This window comes from Mustela lutreola, chromosome 14 (genome assembly GCF_030435805.1).
Source record: "Mustela lutreola isolate mMusLut2 chromosome 14, mMusLut2.pri, whole genome shotgun sequence".
Lineage (NCBI taxonomy): Eukaryota > Metazoa > Chordata > Mammalia > Carnivora > Mustelidae > Mustela > Mustela lutreola.
In genome coordinates, this window is record NC_081303.1 from 22248637 (window position 1) to 22265527 (window position 16891).

The 16891-nt window shown below is 32.2% G+C and overlaps 1 protein-coding gene across 4 annotated transcripts in view; it reads left to right on the forward strand.

Moving 5' to 3' along the window:
- The window catches only part of ODR4 (odr-4 GPCR localization factor homolog), a 37525-nt gene extending 21020 nt beyond the window's left edge, over positions 1-16505 (forward strand). For 2 of the 4 annotated variants that reach the window (XM_059146454.1, XM_059146456.1), the window contains 4 exons: positions 280-368; positions 5027-5214; positions 14563-14673; positions 16209-16505. In XM_059146454.1, the coding sequence (XP_059002437.1) occupies positions 280-368; positions 5027-5214; positions 14563-14673; positions 16209-16276 (456 nt within the window). In that variant the 3' untranslated portion in view covers positions 16277-16505. Of the gene's footprint in view, positions 1-279; positions 370-5026; positions 5215-14562; positions 14674-16208 lie in introns of those variants that run through there. The other 2 variants (XR_009347513.1, XM_059146455.1) reach the window with 2 other exon arrangements.
- The last annotated feature ends 386 nt before the right edge of the window (positions 16506-16891 follow it).

Consider the following 16891-nt stretch of genomic DNA (forward strand, 5'->3'; position numbering starts at 1 on the left):
TAATTTGAAACACTAGCAGTATTTCTTTAGATGGAAAATTTCATTAATTTATTTGGTTTCAATTATTTAAATGAAGGTGAGACAAATTTGCTATTAAACTGTTAATGGGTTAGTAAGCATATTAAATAAATGGATATTAAAAAATGGAATGATGTATAGTTATTTTGGTGGATGTGATTTAATATAGGAAAGTCCATTATGTTGGGTGAGGGTGGTAACAAAATAAATCTAAAGTAATGGGTTTTATTTCTTACTGTAATTTGTTTTGTTTTTTCATAGGCAATGAAGAGAGATATATTGAATACAGTTGCAGATCGTTGTGAAATGCTATTTGAAGATCTGCTTTTGAATGAAATACCAGAAAAAAAAGTTATGAGTATAAAATTAAGAACATTTTTTACGTGTATTCAATTGCTAGAGTAATAGGATGTCACGTCATCTTTTGTAACTACCCAGATCTATCTTTTATGACAATATGGCATCTTTACTTTTCTTAGTGAATGAGAATGAATTTTCTTAGTTTTTCAATTGCCATCCCCCCAAAAATGTTTGGAAACCATATAATAACAAATTTGTCAACATTTAACAGCCTCAGGGAGGATTTTTAAAAAAATTCTGCATAAATTTCTGCCAGATTTTATTTATTTGAGGGGGAGAGGAGAGCACAACGGGGGGAGCAGCAGAAGGAGAAGCAGGCTTCCCACTGAGCAGGGAGGGAGCCTGATGTGGGCCTTAATCTCAGGACTTTGAGATCATGATGTGAGCCGAAGGCAGCCACTTAAACTAAGCCATCCAGGCACCCTTTTATTAACATTTTAAAGCTAATATTTTTAATTAAATCTGAGATTTTTAAAAAAATTATTCAAAATATATTTATTAGTTTAAGTATTTATAATAAATTTTAAGAGTTATAAATTGTGGCATATATGGAACTGATCTCTCTATTCATACTAAATTTTTTTGAGTACTAATTTATATACTTACTATTACTCTAATACTTTATTAGGTTTTAAAAAGCCTGGGCTATGGTGTTTTAACCTTTTATATTATTCCATTTTGAGATGTGTAAACTATACCATTTCTGTAATTTGTATTAATAATAATTTTTTTATACAAAAACACAATTATAATAATGAGTATGCTTCTGGAAGTTACACATTTTTCTCTGCCTTCCTACCAGTCAGGTTTGAGTGCACTTGCAATTCACAATTGAATATGTACATAATTGAAACATACACATTAGCTTGTTAAGGAAATATTTTTATGTTAATAAGAAAAACTCTGTGTAACTGTAGAATTAACTTCTTGTTGCCTATATCGATAGATAGTATACTAGGCTTGGTGGACTAATCATAATCTTTTTTATATTTCTAGTGTGATAGATTAGTATAATTGCCAGATTTAACATTTGTCCTTCCTGTACTCACAAATAACTCTGAAGCTCCATTTACTAATAATATATAGTTTTTCTGAGACATGAATTTGAATCTTACATGCAGCAATTAGATTGAGATTTTTGTTTTGGGAAGTATGTAAAACCTGGTCAGTCACCCATTCATCTTATCATCCTCATGACAGGGTGGCCTTGTTTTTAGTACTTAACTTTGCATACATATGTGGTAACTCTTTGTGGTGTTCAACATTACTTCACTTACTGAGCAACAGTATGTGCTACAACTGAACTGTGAATTTTAGGATTCTCAGAGACATGGCACTGTACTCCCTATTACACACATTAGTTCAATACTCTGTTCCATTTAACGGTGCTTAGTAAACTGGTATTGTATGACTATCTTGGTATTATTTTATATTGAGTGAGCTAGTATTTTTAAATTTTTGCTGATGTTCAAGCAATACAATTACTTCTCACAGCTCTGTGATATAAGTATCACAGTTGTGACACTTATACATTAAATTTGATGTATTAGAAATTAAGGTTATCATCTAATCTTACCCGAAATTTTTTTTTAAATAAAAATTTTCACTGGTAGTTGAGTGGCCTTTGAGGCCTGTGTGAAGAGAATGGTCAGTGTAGTTTGTTGGAATGGGGCACCTGGGTGGCTCAGTGGGTTAAAGCCTCTGCCTTCGGCTCAGGTCGTGATCCCAGGGTCCTGGGATCGAGCTCCACATAGGCCTTTCTGCTCAGCAGGGAACCTGCTTCCCCCTGTCTCTCTGCCTGCCTCTCTGCCTACTTGTGATCTCTGTCTGTCAAATAAATAAAATCTTTTAAAAGAGCAGAAATCAATGAAATAGAAACCAAAAAAACAATAGAACAAATCAACGAAACTAGGAGCTGGTTCTTTGAAAGAATTAATAAAATTGATAAACCCCTGGCCCGACTTATTAAAAAAATAAATAATGACTAACATACTTGGTTGGGTTCTACGTCTACCCTGCAACTAGCAGGGTCGCTTTAGACCAATGATTTAGTCTATCCAAGTATCCATTGCCTTACCTAGAAAACAGGGATTACAGTAGATACTCTGAGGTTGTGAAATTTAAAAGGATGATGTTTGTAAAGCCCCTAGTACAAATTGGTAAGCTATATGTTTAGTAAGTGGTAGTTACTATTATATTGGAGATGATAAGGAATGAGACTTACTTGATAGTTGTCTTTAAAATGTCCTAATTTTAATTTTGGAAAAGTGTATCATTATATTTCAAAAAGAAAGCAAATATAAATACATATATTTTTAAACTTTAGTAATAGAATTATTTCAGCAACATGTTAGTTGATCTTAAGATATCAAGATAAAAGAATAAATTGCAAGTGTAATAATAGAAACAAACGTAAAATTTGAAGTTGAACATATGTATACCAAGTTGTTAGATTTTAGATTTGGTCTTTATTTTACTTGGGTCACCTTTCTTCTATACTGGTAAGATTTTATAGATTTGTTATATGGTAAAATGTAGAACGTATGCCATGAAATTAATCTGAACTAGAGTATTTTTGCATGCCTAAGGAATTCTGCAAAGGGCATATTAACTTAACATTCCTAATCTTTAAAATAAACATAGTCTGAATTCTGGCTATCCAGTGACAATAAAAATGTAAGAAGTCCAGTTATCCCTTAGCTTATTATGGTCTTCTTCTCAGATTCCCCTTAAGTATTCCAGAGCTTCTAGCCTGCATTTAATCTTGTCCAATTTACTCTCAGCAGATGACCTCCTCATTGTGAAAATTGAGGACTCTTACCTTCTTCCATTCCTGTATTCATATCCATCCATACCATTTGTCCTTTGAGAACATAATTGTATTCCTCTTTGCCTTTGGTCATGCTTTTGCTCTCTGGATGGCACTTCTCTTTGTTTCATACAAATGTCTATTTATCCTTCAAGAATCAACTCCAGTACCAACTATTCTACACAATTTTCTATAATACTCCAGTATGAGTTAGGATTCTGTTCCTAAGCAGTAAAAAAACAATTCTTACATTACCTTGAATTTTTTTCTCTGTTTTGAACTTACTCAGATAGTGTTTAACTAGATGCTCTGCTGTGGGAATATTCCTAAAGTTTCTTAGAATGCTTTAGGAGGAGTTTCTTTTTGTTTTGTTTTTTTGTTTTTGTTTTTTTTTTAATAAGATCTTCTCATTTTTAGCCTCAGATCAACCAGAAAACTTGATTTTATTTAGCTACTAAATGGGTAATTTAAATTTTTAACTTAAAAATTATAAGTTCTTTTTTTCAGTGAGTAAAGTTATTGCAACACTGCTTTAACATTTGATTTCATATCAAGCATATCTGTTTCTTTTTCAGGAAAACTAGAATAGAATAATGCACTTTGAAATAGTTTTAAAATTTTGCATGCCAATTACATATACTAATATTATAGCCATCTTTGAAAGTTTTGAACTTAACCTTTTTTAAGAAACTATAGACCAAAGTAAAATAATGCATTCCTAATTTCAATGGGTGGACAATGTACATGCTACAGTAAATTGCAGTAATATAATTTTATAGCTAGGAGGCAGTCTGGTCAAAGAGTAAAATTCTTCTCCCAGTTCTCCTATGACAAGCAGAATCTGGCAGGAACACATAATTTAAGTCATAGCATTTTCTGTGACACTTAAGGAATTCTTCGTCATCTTCTGTGTGTAATTGTGTAGAACTACCACTAGTTTGACAAGGAAATGTAGATTGCGTTTAAAGTGAGCCCCAGTTTTCTACTTGATCTTTCATTGGCAACTTAATCATATCCATTGCTGAAAGAGGTGATTCTTTACACAAAATCTCTTTGTTAATCGTTCAGTAGGATGAAGGTTTTGAACCAAACAATAATTACGTGTTTATGTAGAGCAGTGACAATGTTAGAAGTTGGGGGAAATACTGTATTTTATTTTGTGAGTATTCAAAGAATGAAACACTTATTGTTTATTTAGTTTCAGATTATTTTTTCTAAGGATACTTTAAGGCTGTTTACAGAAAGGTATTACAATTTAGCAAGATAAAAAATATTAGCAATAAGAACAAGGCAAAAGGAAAATGAAAAAGAAGCAGGATGGAGTTAGTAGTAAGAGTAGTATAGAAAACATGTATCTTGATGTCTTACACATGCTTGATATAGGGGGCTCGATCTGTAAGATGAAGTCAGCAGTAAGATTAGAGCAAAAGGAATGTTATTAAATTGTCCTATACATTTGACATAGGTGGGCAACTAATTTGACTCTAAACTTGCATGAAGAAGAGAAGTATTTATAAAATGCAGTGCTTATACCGTTAAACAAGAAAAACAACAATTTCTGAGACCAGGGACAAAATTCTCCCGGGTATTCCTTCATAACAATATCCTCACATTGAAGGCAGTGGTTAAGTTTATATTTTATAGGAGTATCATTTAGTCCCTTACAGAGGCCAGGGGTATTGAGAGCAGAATTCAGCAAGAGCAGTTCTATGTCTGATCAATTAAGACATGAAAAGGCCTTTTAGGTTTTATTTTTTTTAATATTTATTTCATATACAAATATATCATGGATGCTAGTTACAGACCTATCTAAATATTGATAATGTTCCTTCTCCTTTCAGATTCTGAAAAAGAGTTTCATATCCTCCCTCACCGAGTTTTCATCCCCATTCCAGGATCCACTGTAATGTTATGTGATTATAAATTTGGTGATGAGTCAGCTGAAGAAATGAGAGACCATTTTATAGAGATGTTAGATCATATGATTCAAATAGAAGATTTGGAAATTGCAGAGGAAATAAACACAGGTAATTATATGATGTTACTTAAGAACCTGATTAGACTTTTGCTAGATGACCTTTAAGACATCTAGTTTGTCTTTAGATTTCTTTAACATTAGTTCTGTTTAATATTTTTGAGGCATTTAAAAATGTGTCTGTTTAATTTCTACGGATAGAAACATACAGTCAGTGTTTTCTGGGAAAATTCTACCATATTTAAGTTGCTTAAGGTTTTTCTAAGCCTAGCAAGTAGATCTTCATAAAACAAGTTCAGCTTTAAATGAAATACATAGCTTTTAGGTATTTCTTTTATTGTAAGAAAAGTTTTCTTAAAATTTACTATCTTAATTAATCACTTCGTTAAGCATTTTTAAACAGTTTATTAGACATCTCTTCGATACTAGTGGACTTTATTTTCTTACCCCTTCATATAATTGGGATACCAAGCTGAAATTGGCAGTTCCAAACATTAGATCAAGATTATTATTATAGAGCATAGATTTGCCATACTATCTAATTATGTAACAGTTTCTCCTCCTAACCATTACTTTCACATTTGACTTTACATTCTATTTAGAAGGCTGCTTTTATTTTGTTTTGTGTTGCTTTCCTTTTGTTATGTATCTAGTGAAAGCAGGTTATGAAAACATACCCATAAATAAGTGTGTAAGTTTATGACAGACTTCCTGCAACATTTATAAATACATGTTAAAAGTAATTATTTGCAAGTATCAGTAAATACTGAGTATGTAGCTGTTCATCAAATTTAAAATTTCTGCTATCATAGTAGAAAGTCTTTAGGTTTTTGAATATGGAAGTTTATAAAATTTGAATATAGCAATATTTAAGTCTTTTCTGATTTCTTAATTATTCTTCTGTGATTTAACTAATTCCTGCTTCCCACCATAAGAGTATTTGAGTCAGAATACTGTTGTTACAATAATAAGTAAGTATTTCGTTGGCGAATATCAAGTCTGTCAGTAAAATCTTAGGTTAGTTTGAGACTAGTGAGTTTGTTTTTTTGTTTTTTTTTTTTTCCCAGCAACTCCAGGTTAGTGTTAATTATGCTGTGGAACAGTAAGCTTGTTTTAAAGAAAAAAAAATACTTTATTTAAAATTGCTCAGTATCTGCTGTTAAAACAGCAACTGTGTTAAAAAACCATTATTATTATTATTATTTAAACATTTTATTTATTTGACAGACAGAGATCACAAGTAGGCAGAGAGGCAGGCAGAGAGAGATGGGGGAAGCAGGCTCCCTGATGAGCAGAGAGCCCGATGCAGGGCTCCATCCCAGGACTCCGGGATCGTGACCTGAGCCGAAGGCAAAGACTTTAACCCACTGAGACACCCAGGTGCCCCCAAAACTATTATTTTTTAAGAGATAGCTATAGTATATTCCCTAACTGATAGATACTTTGAAAGTAAACTGCTAAACATGTTTGCTGCTTTCTGAAAAATGTTTTCCCAGATTAGTGGCCACACGATCTCGGCCAACCAGATGTAGAGTCATCAGGATAGCGATTTTTGATTATTTTCTTCACTTTTGTCTCTAGTGCCTACCAGTAGTTTTTGACCCATTCTGTTGTCGATAATCCGAATGAATTTTACATGAGATCATTAGAGTTAATCTAGTTCATTTTCTTTAACATTGAAATCTTTATTCCTAGGAGATGGGGACTTAGACTGTATTCTTCCTTATTCTGAATGCTAGTCTTCCTTCCTATAACTAACACCTTATTCAGTAATCTGGAGCTGAGTACTTTTTTATTGAGGCCATGCTTTCAATTTGAGGACAACTATCATGCTCTAAGTATGTTGAAGTCAAATATTTGTATAGTCCTTTAACTGGTCTCTTTGTTATACTTATCAGACCTCATTCTTTCTTACCACCTTATTTGTCTTCTTATAGATTAGGAATTTTAAAACTGTGCTACCCATAACCTTTGGGATCATAGCTTGCTTTCAGGAGGTCCACAGACCACTTAAAAGTAATGATATAATGTTTTCTGGATAGAGTTCTATAGCTATTAAAGGGTTGGTGATCTAAGAAAGATTAAAAACTATTTCTTTTTTTTTTTTTTTAAGATTTCATTTATTTATTTGACAAAGAGAGGTCATAGTAGACAGAGAGGCAAGCAGAGAGAGAGGGAAGCAGGCTCCCTGCTGAGCAGAGAGCCCGATGCAGGACTCGATTCCAGGACCCTGAGATCATGACCTGAGCCGAAGGCAGCGGCTTAACCCACTGAGCCACCCAGGTGCCCCTAAAAACTATTTCTTTAAATATACTTTGGTTTGTCTCTCTTGAAAGGCATTACCCCGAATTCAATCTAATACTCTAATAATATTATTAGCTATTGTTTATATAGAATCTACTATGTATAGGCACTGTTTTAAGAACCTTACAAATACTAAATCACTCAATTCTTATAATAATCTTCTTATTCTTATAATATTCTTAGCCCCATTTTCCAGATGAGAGAATTGAGTCTCAGTAAGGTCAAGTAATTTTTCTTGGGTTACACAGCTAGTAAATGGTGGAGTTAGAATTTAAACTTAAGCAATTTTGTTCTAGAGTCTACTTTTTTCTAACAGTTCCTTTCAGTGGGACCTAACCAACACGGACTATAGAACTACTACCTTCCATGCTCTAGATATTTATTTTAGCATGGCCATCTTCATTGCATCATTCAAAAATTTTTTTGACTTAAATGAATGATGTTACATTATCCTGGTTTAATTTCATCTTCCTTCTGTCAGTATAATTTCTCACTTCTTGGTAAGAATCTTGGATCTGTTATCATAATAGATGGTTTTCATATTCTTTTTGAATTACTTGTCACTTTTAGTGTGTATTACATTCATGAAAGATTAAAGGGTAGCACTGTATACAAAACTTGACCCATTCACAACTTACAGCTTTAAAATTTTTTGACTATCTTTGTAGCTTACTTTAAAAATTAGATATAAAAGTGTAAGGAGAGAGAGATTTCATTTAGATCTTATGTATTTTTTTAAGATATTATTTACTTATTTGAGAGATAATGACAGAGATGGTGAGAGAGCGTAGGAGTGGGGAGGAGAGGGAGAAGCAGGCTTCCCACTGAGCATGGAGCCCAATCTGCAGGGCTCCATCTTAGGACACTGTGACGATGCCCTGAGCTAAAGGCAGATGCTTTGCTTAAGTGCCTGAGCCACCCAAACACCCCTGTCAGATTTTTGATAATATGTACCTAGAATGTTTATCTCTCTATCTGAGCTCCATACCTCAAACATGACAGGTATTCTTAAATATTTGTTAATAATTGACTGATACATACTAAATAGATCATTTTTTGGAAATTATAGTACATCTTTTTTTTTTTTAAGATTTTATTTCTTCAGTTATTTGAGAAAGAGAGAGCACAAGCAAGCAGAGAGAGAGGAGGAAGCAGGCTCCCTGCTGAGCAGAGAGCCCGATGTGGGGCTCGATCCCAGGACCCTGAGATCATGACCTGAGCCGAAGGCAGAGGCCCTAACCCACTGAGCCACCCAGGCGCCCCTATAGTACATCTTTTTGTCACTTATTTTATGCTTGAAAAATTGTAAAGTTTAAATCTAGCCAGACAAGGTTTTTAAGGTTTGTAACTGAACATGAACATTTAAAAAGGGTGTGATAGTCACAGCTCTATGGTGATATAATTGAGAACATTATAAGGAACATAGAACATTTAAAACATATTACAGTATGCAGCACTAAACTTATTAATTTTAGTTTATAGGATTTAGTATGTCTATTATATATTTATTAAGCATTTGCTCTGTTCAAGGCAATGTAATAGGTAAAAATCAAAGACCAGATTCCCTTCCTTAAAAGGAAATTTCCTTTCCTGATTTGGAAGATAAAATATGTATGCACTGTTAATTATGCAGAGCATGTTGTTAAGGTCATAAAAGTAAGAACATAACATTAATGATTAAAACCTTAAAGTTTCCAGTGATTTTGTTAATTATTCAATGAGAAGAAAATATTTTTACTGTAGGTTAGCAATAACAATCTACAGTAACCAGATTTTAACTTTACTATTTTCAGTTTTAGCAAACTGTTTCCATTTTCTCATTATTTATTATTACTGCATTATGTTTCACTTTAATTGAAAAGTAGATGTCTGTTGTATAAATTAATGCTCTGTATTCAGTGGATAATCCCAGATATATTAAAAGCTCCATAGTTTTGAATGGTTCTTGGAATTCTTTGAAATATCCTTGTAAATAATTAAAAGATTTATTTATAACCAAGGTAATATACTTCTTGGTTATTATTATCAAATTTTAATGCCATTCTCTAATAAATTGTTTTTATCATTTATATATATACTAAATATATTTTAATCCTGTTTTGCACCTTTCCTTCAGTAAGCTTTATCATTAACACCGTACCATGTTAAGTATTAGTATGAGCTAGTAACTGAGGTATTTAAAACCCACTTTTTAATCTTAGATGATACATAAATGTTCATTAATCTTTTTTGTGGATTTTGATTTTTCTAAGTTTTTAATATTGGGACTTATTTATATATTTCACACTATATTTTAAAATTATTTTCTGTCTTTTTTTTATGCTGGTAATCTAGTATAGACTTAGATAAACTGAATAGGAAGAGTTTAATATTACAAACACAAAGGAGACAACACAGCAATTTGTGGAAAGTTTAGGTGTATATACTTGAATGTATGCTGTGTCAGACTTATGATCTCTAGATTATGTATTTTTCTAGTATTATATGATGTATTGAAGGTACTACTTCATTATGTTAAGTATGCTTCTTTAAGGACTCTTCCCTGTTTTTGAAACTTAAATAAATCCCATCTGAGTGAGTGATTGATTACTATTTTTGATTGCCTATTATGTATTAAGCATTAGGGTTCTAAAGATGAAATATACAGTCCTGACTCTCACGAAGTTCACAGTATAGAAAGAAGTACAGAAAAATGGGTTACTCTAAATTAGGTGATTAGTTCTGTAGTAGAGGGATGAACAGAATTATCAGAATGTTTAGCACAGGGATTATCCTTATATAGGATTAGAGAAAGTTTCTGAGAGCAGGTGACATTTGAGTTCATTTTGAAGGATGAATACAGTAAAAGTAACTCTAGGCTTTTCAGGAATTGAACACTGGCATCAGTTGTATTGCGACCAAGCATATGACGTGTGTAGAATTGTATTAGTTTTGCTTTTTCAAGTATTTGTTGAATTAGAAGGAATGATTGAGTAATTAGCATATTTTTTAGGGTAAAAACACATTTTAAGAGAAAAATTAAGTGATTTTTCATAACATCCTATTTGTTTAGAATTATATTCACTTACTCATTCACTTCTTTACTCATTCATTAATTACTCAAAAATATATTATTTTGTTAGTAATAAAACAAATGGATTGTTAATTAGTATTTATTTACTCAAAAATATTAGATGCATTATTTTATGGATTTTAAGAAGATAGTATTTTAACTGAGTCCAGGTATGCTACCTACATCTGGGTAACTTTAAGTCCCCTTTGAACCCCAACTTCTCTTGAGGTTAAGAGAATTTAGTACAAATATTAGGGAAAATACTTTCTAAACAAAAAGAGATACATAACTGTAAGGTGATATTAACCAGTATTATCAAACTTCTAAATAATGAACTTTCTGAATTATAATAAAAATATTAACATTAAACTATAAAAATAATATTTTATAGTATGTGTTGATTTTCCTACATATTTGAAATTAGGATTTTCATATATAATACCCTATAAAAGGTGAAGTTCAGATGTTCAAGTTCAAAAAATGAAATCAATTCGTATCTATACATTTAGGGTTATTAACTTGTTATAAGAATCTGGCTTATTTTCTAAGTATTTGATGCTATTATCTGCTGATTGTTGCTTAATTATTTCTGTTCTGTAATATATTTGCCAAGTAGTTGCTATGTTTGAAATACATATTTTGTCAGGTAAGTACCTTAAAATAACATACTTTTAAATGACTTAAGGGATGAAGAACAATTTGTTTGTCAAAATGACTCACTTAAGGTGAGAGGTAACTATGGTTTTAAAATTTCTTAGATACATTGGTCATCTCCTACTAGATATTAAGTTAATAATTCAGATGCACTTTATCTACAGTATCAGCTAAAAATTTGAAGACACAACTTTAAAATCTGGTGAAACTCTTTGTCAATTCTGTCTTGATAACAGAACTAATTTATTTTTGTTGTTTTTTTATTTATTTATAACAATTTATTTATTTATAACAAATTTATATTGTTGTTTGTTGTTTGGTTAAACATTGACAATTTAATTATAAAGAAAATAATGAACATGTATTTTTATGACTAAATCACTTAGTATAGTGAAATCTCACTGCTTCAGTATTCAGGGATGGGAAAGAAGACAACTAAGGAGTTCAAGTCCTCACATTGTATTTTAAGCATCTAAATAGTCTTGCCTAACTATCAACTATCATGAAATTGAACCCAATTTAGCATTCATTCGTTATTGCTCTTGTTTTCTCTTTTGTTGACAGTTGCTCAAAAAGGTTACTTTCTGACATGATTAATTTGGGGCTTGTCTGAAGTGAAAATTACCTGGTTTTAAGGAATGCTTAAGATCTAATTTCCTATTGAATCATATGTTATTTGCATTTAAATTTCAGACACTAGTAAAATGACATCACGTCTGAGATTTGAATTAAAATCCCAGGAGCGCCCACCAAAAACAGACATAAATAAATATTTATGACAACATCTTAGTCATCCTTGAAAAAATGCTCTGCTTCAGTAAAATTATCTGATTTGTATCAAATCAGTATGATTTTGTATGACAGATTAAAAATGAAAATAGAGCAATGAAATGTCTTTTTTATAGAAGTAAATTACTTGTGCAGAACATTTGGCATACTAGAGCATGACTTTCATATATAATAATTCAATATTAAATGTATAAGTAATATATCATGACAAAACCATTTTGTGCTCTTTAAATACAAGTACTCAATTAAAAAAAGAGATCCTGTAACAAATAGGTGTAATTCATGCTTCATCCGTTATTTTTATCTGCATTTGTTGTCTGATATAAAGATTATAGTGTCCCCCCAAAAAGTTTTTTGGTACTGATATTTACTAATGGAAAAACCAAAATTATGTGTGTGTTAACATGAATAAAACTGTATTATTCATTCAACTTTTTTTTCTATATATAAAGTTAGGGGAAATATGAAGCTGGTAAGGTTAATGTAATCTAGAACTAAGGTGTTATAGTCCTTAAGAAAATTAGAATCTATGGAAATACAGAAGACTGATTGGTTCTAGAGATAGTTCATAATAAAAATATTTGGCCTTTGCAACCAATATGATATGGGAGGAAAAAAAAGAGCAAAGGGTTTTATTTGTTTTTAAAGTACTTTCATCATATGCTTGAAGAGGGGAAAAAGAAATGGTCATACCCCAGATTCTAATGAGGTAGTTACTAAAGATGATTTCTGAAAATCACAGTAAACTTTTATTCATGGGAAATTGATAAAAATTAGGCACTTTTTTTCTTTTTCTTTCATCCATTTTGGTACCACAGATACGTGTTTCAATAAGTTTATGTATCATACTTGCAAGTTATATTGAAATGCAGAGATGTCTATAAGAACATTTTAAATCCAACCAATAAGCTCTTTTACTTTGAATTTAAATAGTAGCATTTACTGTCACTCACTCTGTGGTTCTCTTCTCTGTAAATAGAAGGATCAACATGGAGTAAATGCTTTCAGACAGCTCCCTAGAGTTCTGTAAAACAGCATTTGATTACCACTTCTGAGGGAATGAAGGGAGTCTGGCTTGAGGAGCCCTCTGTTCTTGCTTTAGCCAGCATAATTCTGTTTTAATGCTGGGATTTTCTGTCAGATTCTTTAGCACTAGGGGAAAAAAAAAAGAAAAGAAAACCACTGGTCTAAGGATGTTTTTAGTTCAATCACTTTTAATCAGTGTTAAATAAATTCAGCTAAGCTAATCTACATAAATTATTACCAGCATAATGAAACAGAAAGAGAACTTGTATTTGAATTCTCAGTCTGCCGCCTATGACCCTCAAATATGAACTTAACATTCCAGGTTTTATTTTCCATCTGTAAAATGAGATAAGGTTGTTGTCTTGTTTAATGTTGAGTTGTTTTAAGGTCAAATTTATGATCAGATTTTGCTTGTATACAGTTGGCCCCCTTATATTCAGAGGATAAATTCCAAGAACCCCAATGGTTGCCTGAAACTGCAGATAGTACCTTTCTATATACTGTGAACTCAGTATACCATGCTTTTTCCTAGATATGCAAACCTGTAATAAAGTTTAATTTATAAATTAGACATGGTAAGAGATTAAAAACAATAACTTAAAAATAAAATAGAAGTTATAACAATAAACAGTAGATAAAAGGTATGTGAATGTGCTTTTTCCCTCAAAATATCTGATTGTATTTATACTCACCCCTCTTCTGATGAGGTGACGTGATAAAATGTCTCATAATGAGATGAAATGAGGTGAATGATACAGGCATTGTGACGTAGCATTAGGGCATTGTTGACCTTCTGACGTTGTGTCAGAAGTGGGATCATCTGCTGCTGGACTACAATTGACTGCAGGTATCTGAAACTGCATATTAGTGGGGGGACTACTATATTTCAAATTTCAGGTTAGAGCCAGTCAGCAAACTTTTTCTGTATAGGGCCAAATGGTAAATATTTTAGGCTTTATGGGGCACATAAAGTCTGGCCCACAGGGCAGTTGCTAATCCCCACTTTTAATATTAATATATAATTATTTTGAAATTACTGTCAAGCCATCAAAAAGGATGATAGAAATTAATTACGATTAAGAATGAAGGTTACCCTGCTCATATCTGGTTTGATTTTTGGTATCAGTTTATTTTTACTACCATATGGTAAACAAATTTCTTGTTTACTGTGTTTGCTATTATCCATAACTGTCTTTAATTATTTTATCTATATAATCCATAATTATCTATCTACTATATTTGTTATTATTTGTTTACTATATTTGTTATTATCTCCCATAATTTGTGGGAGTCACTCATAACTAGCTCTTTAGCTCTTTGGTTTCAGTCAGTTATAAAACTATATACAGTATTTTAAAAATTGTTCCATGAAATTTAATTCACCTACATTTATTCCATTTATTTATCTACACATATTCCATGAAGTTTAATTCACCTACATTTGATAATGAGCAAATTAATTGTGTTGTAAAAAAGTCAAATTGAAGGAAAATGGAGCTCACTGTATATGTTCCTTATGATGTTCTTTTTAAAAACTCATTTTATTTAGGATTGATTGTTGTTATCCTCTTGTAGCTTGTATGAGTTATTCTGTGAATACCGAAGCTTCATTGGACAACACAGATGATGAACAACCAAAACAACCAATTAAAGCTACAGTAATATTGAAAATTCAGCAAAACATAGGTATTTAATATCTCTTATAAAATTGAAAAGATGGTACTTTGGATTTGAGTTTTCTCATTATTTTAAAATTATTTCCATTACATTTTGCTTTCTTAGATGTGCTAGATTAAGCCCATATTTATTGAGTATTATGGAAAGTGCAAGACTCTGGAGATAGAAGAGATGGAAAGGTTCATAAATAATGCATTATTGCAGTTGCCCTCAAACATGACAGTTCCTATTATTTTTGTTGGGGTGTTTGTTTGTTTTTAGAGAGGGTAGAAGGAGCAGAGGGATAGAGAGAATCTTAAGCAGGCTCCACATCCAGTGCAGAGGGCTTGATCTCACAAACCTGAAATCACGACCTCAGCCAAAATCAAGATTTGGATGCTTAACAACTTAGCCACCCACCAAGGCACCCCACTTTTTGTGTTTTTGCAAGAAAAACAGAGTTTCAGGAATCAGTTATTATAATTGGACCAATGCCTTCCAGATTGGAGTTCTTTGAAGAACTGCTGTTGTAGAAGATTTTGATACATGTTCTATGAAAAAAGTCAAATTCAAGTATGGAAATTCGTAATGAGCTTTGAATTTTAAAGGCTCCAAGAAGCGTGGCAATCACTTTAACGTTGTTCAGACTTACTGGTTAAAGAAAATGTAGACTGTTAAGTGGAATGCCGGTTTGAGAAATGCTTTATAAGCATTAAGACTTTTGACTGAAAGTCAGAAGATCTTTCTTGGTACTTATTAGATATTACCTAAATTCTTGGTACTGAAGTGCATTTGTATGTGTATGTCTGTGTCTGGACTGCTCTGTCGGTTTTGTTTTGGTTAACTTAAAATTATCAGGAAAAAATAAGTAAAACTAGAAGTTACCAACACAAACTTACTAATTCTTAGATTTTATAATGGTGGAATCTGCGTTTTTTAGTTTGAATAGTTACACAAATGACTTTGCCTTGTCATGTTTGAGACCCACCCCCCATTGGAACTGTCTTTTGGTTTAAGCTAGCTGGAATGTCAGTGTGGATATTTATAGAAACCTTTTAAAGTATGTGTGAGGGGCACCTGAGTGGCTCAGTGGGTTAAAGCCTTGTTGTGATCTCAGGGCATTGGGCTCTCAGCTCAGCAGGGAGCCTGCTTCTCTTCTTCTCTCTCTGCCTGCCTCTCTGCCTACTTGTGGTCTCTGTCAAATAAATAAATAAAATCTTTCTTAAAAAAAAAAAAAAAAGTATGTGTGAATTTTCCTCTCAGATGTGTGTGAGTGCACATGTGTGTAAGAGAAATACTTTTTTTTTCCTTGAAGGTTTTGGTAAGTGGCAAAGTACATGATTACTGGTCCAGCCTTTGCCATCTATTCAATTTATTGCTGTATTTTCCTCATAAGACTTAGCTGGCTTTTAATATATGTGTGTGTGTGTGTAAGCATATGTGTTTATGCAGGTGTATCTTGTTGTTTAGGCTCATTGGTTGCCTACATTTCAGAGCCTAGGATCAGTTAAGCCTTTCTTTTGCTCATCCCATTTCCATTTGTTTTGTGTTTGTTTTACTTGTAGGTGTGATTGCAGCAGTTGCAGTTGCAGTCCTTGCTGCGGGTATCTCCTTTCATTACTTCAGTGATTAGGGTGAGACACAGCTTCCTGATCTACCAGAGGACACTGAGCAACCATTATGAATAATAAAGATTGCAAACAGTTCATCTGCATTTAAGACCAGAGCAGCTAACTCTGCTGCCATAATGCCTGTTAGGTTTCTGACTAAAATGAAATGAAATCACCAGCTGCCTTGTTTAGCCCTGCTTATATTATAGATGGCTCAGGCTTCCAAAAATAAAGTCGTGCATATAGATGGAAGTTGCATGTAACAAATCCTTATTATCTATTTTTAAAAAGTTCAAAATGATAGTTTATTTTCATAGATTTTAGTCCTGTTGATCTGGATCACATATTGATCAGGATATTAAAAGTGTGAATAGTCATAGAATAAATGGAATTTCTACAAAGTGGGGCAACAACCTGTTGGGTAAGTTCATACTCTAGGACTTTTCTAATGTATACTCAGTTCCAAAAGACTGATTGATCAAGTTCTGGTCAAAGGGTAGGAAACCTTTCAGAAAGGTTTGAATTATAAAGAATTACCATAAATCATGTGTTTTCTCAGATTAAGAATATTATACCTGTTTTAATATATTTAATGAGACTTTACTTCTAACAGTGCATTATACTAGGTACTGCAGAAC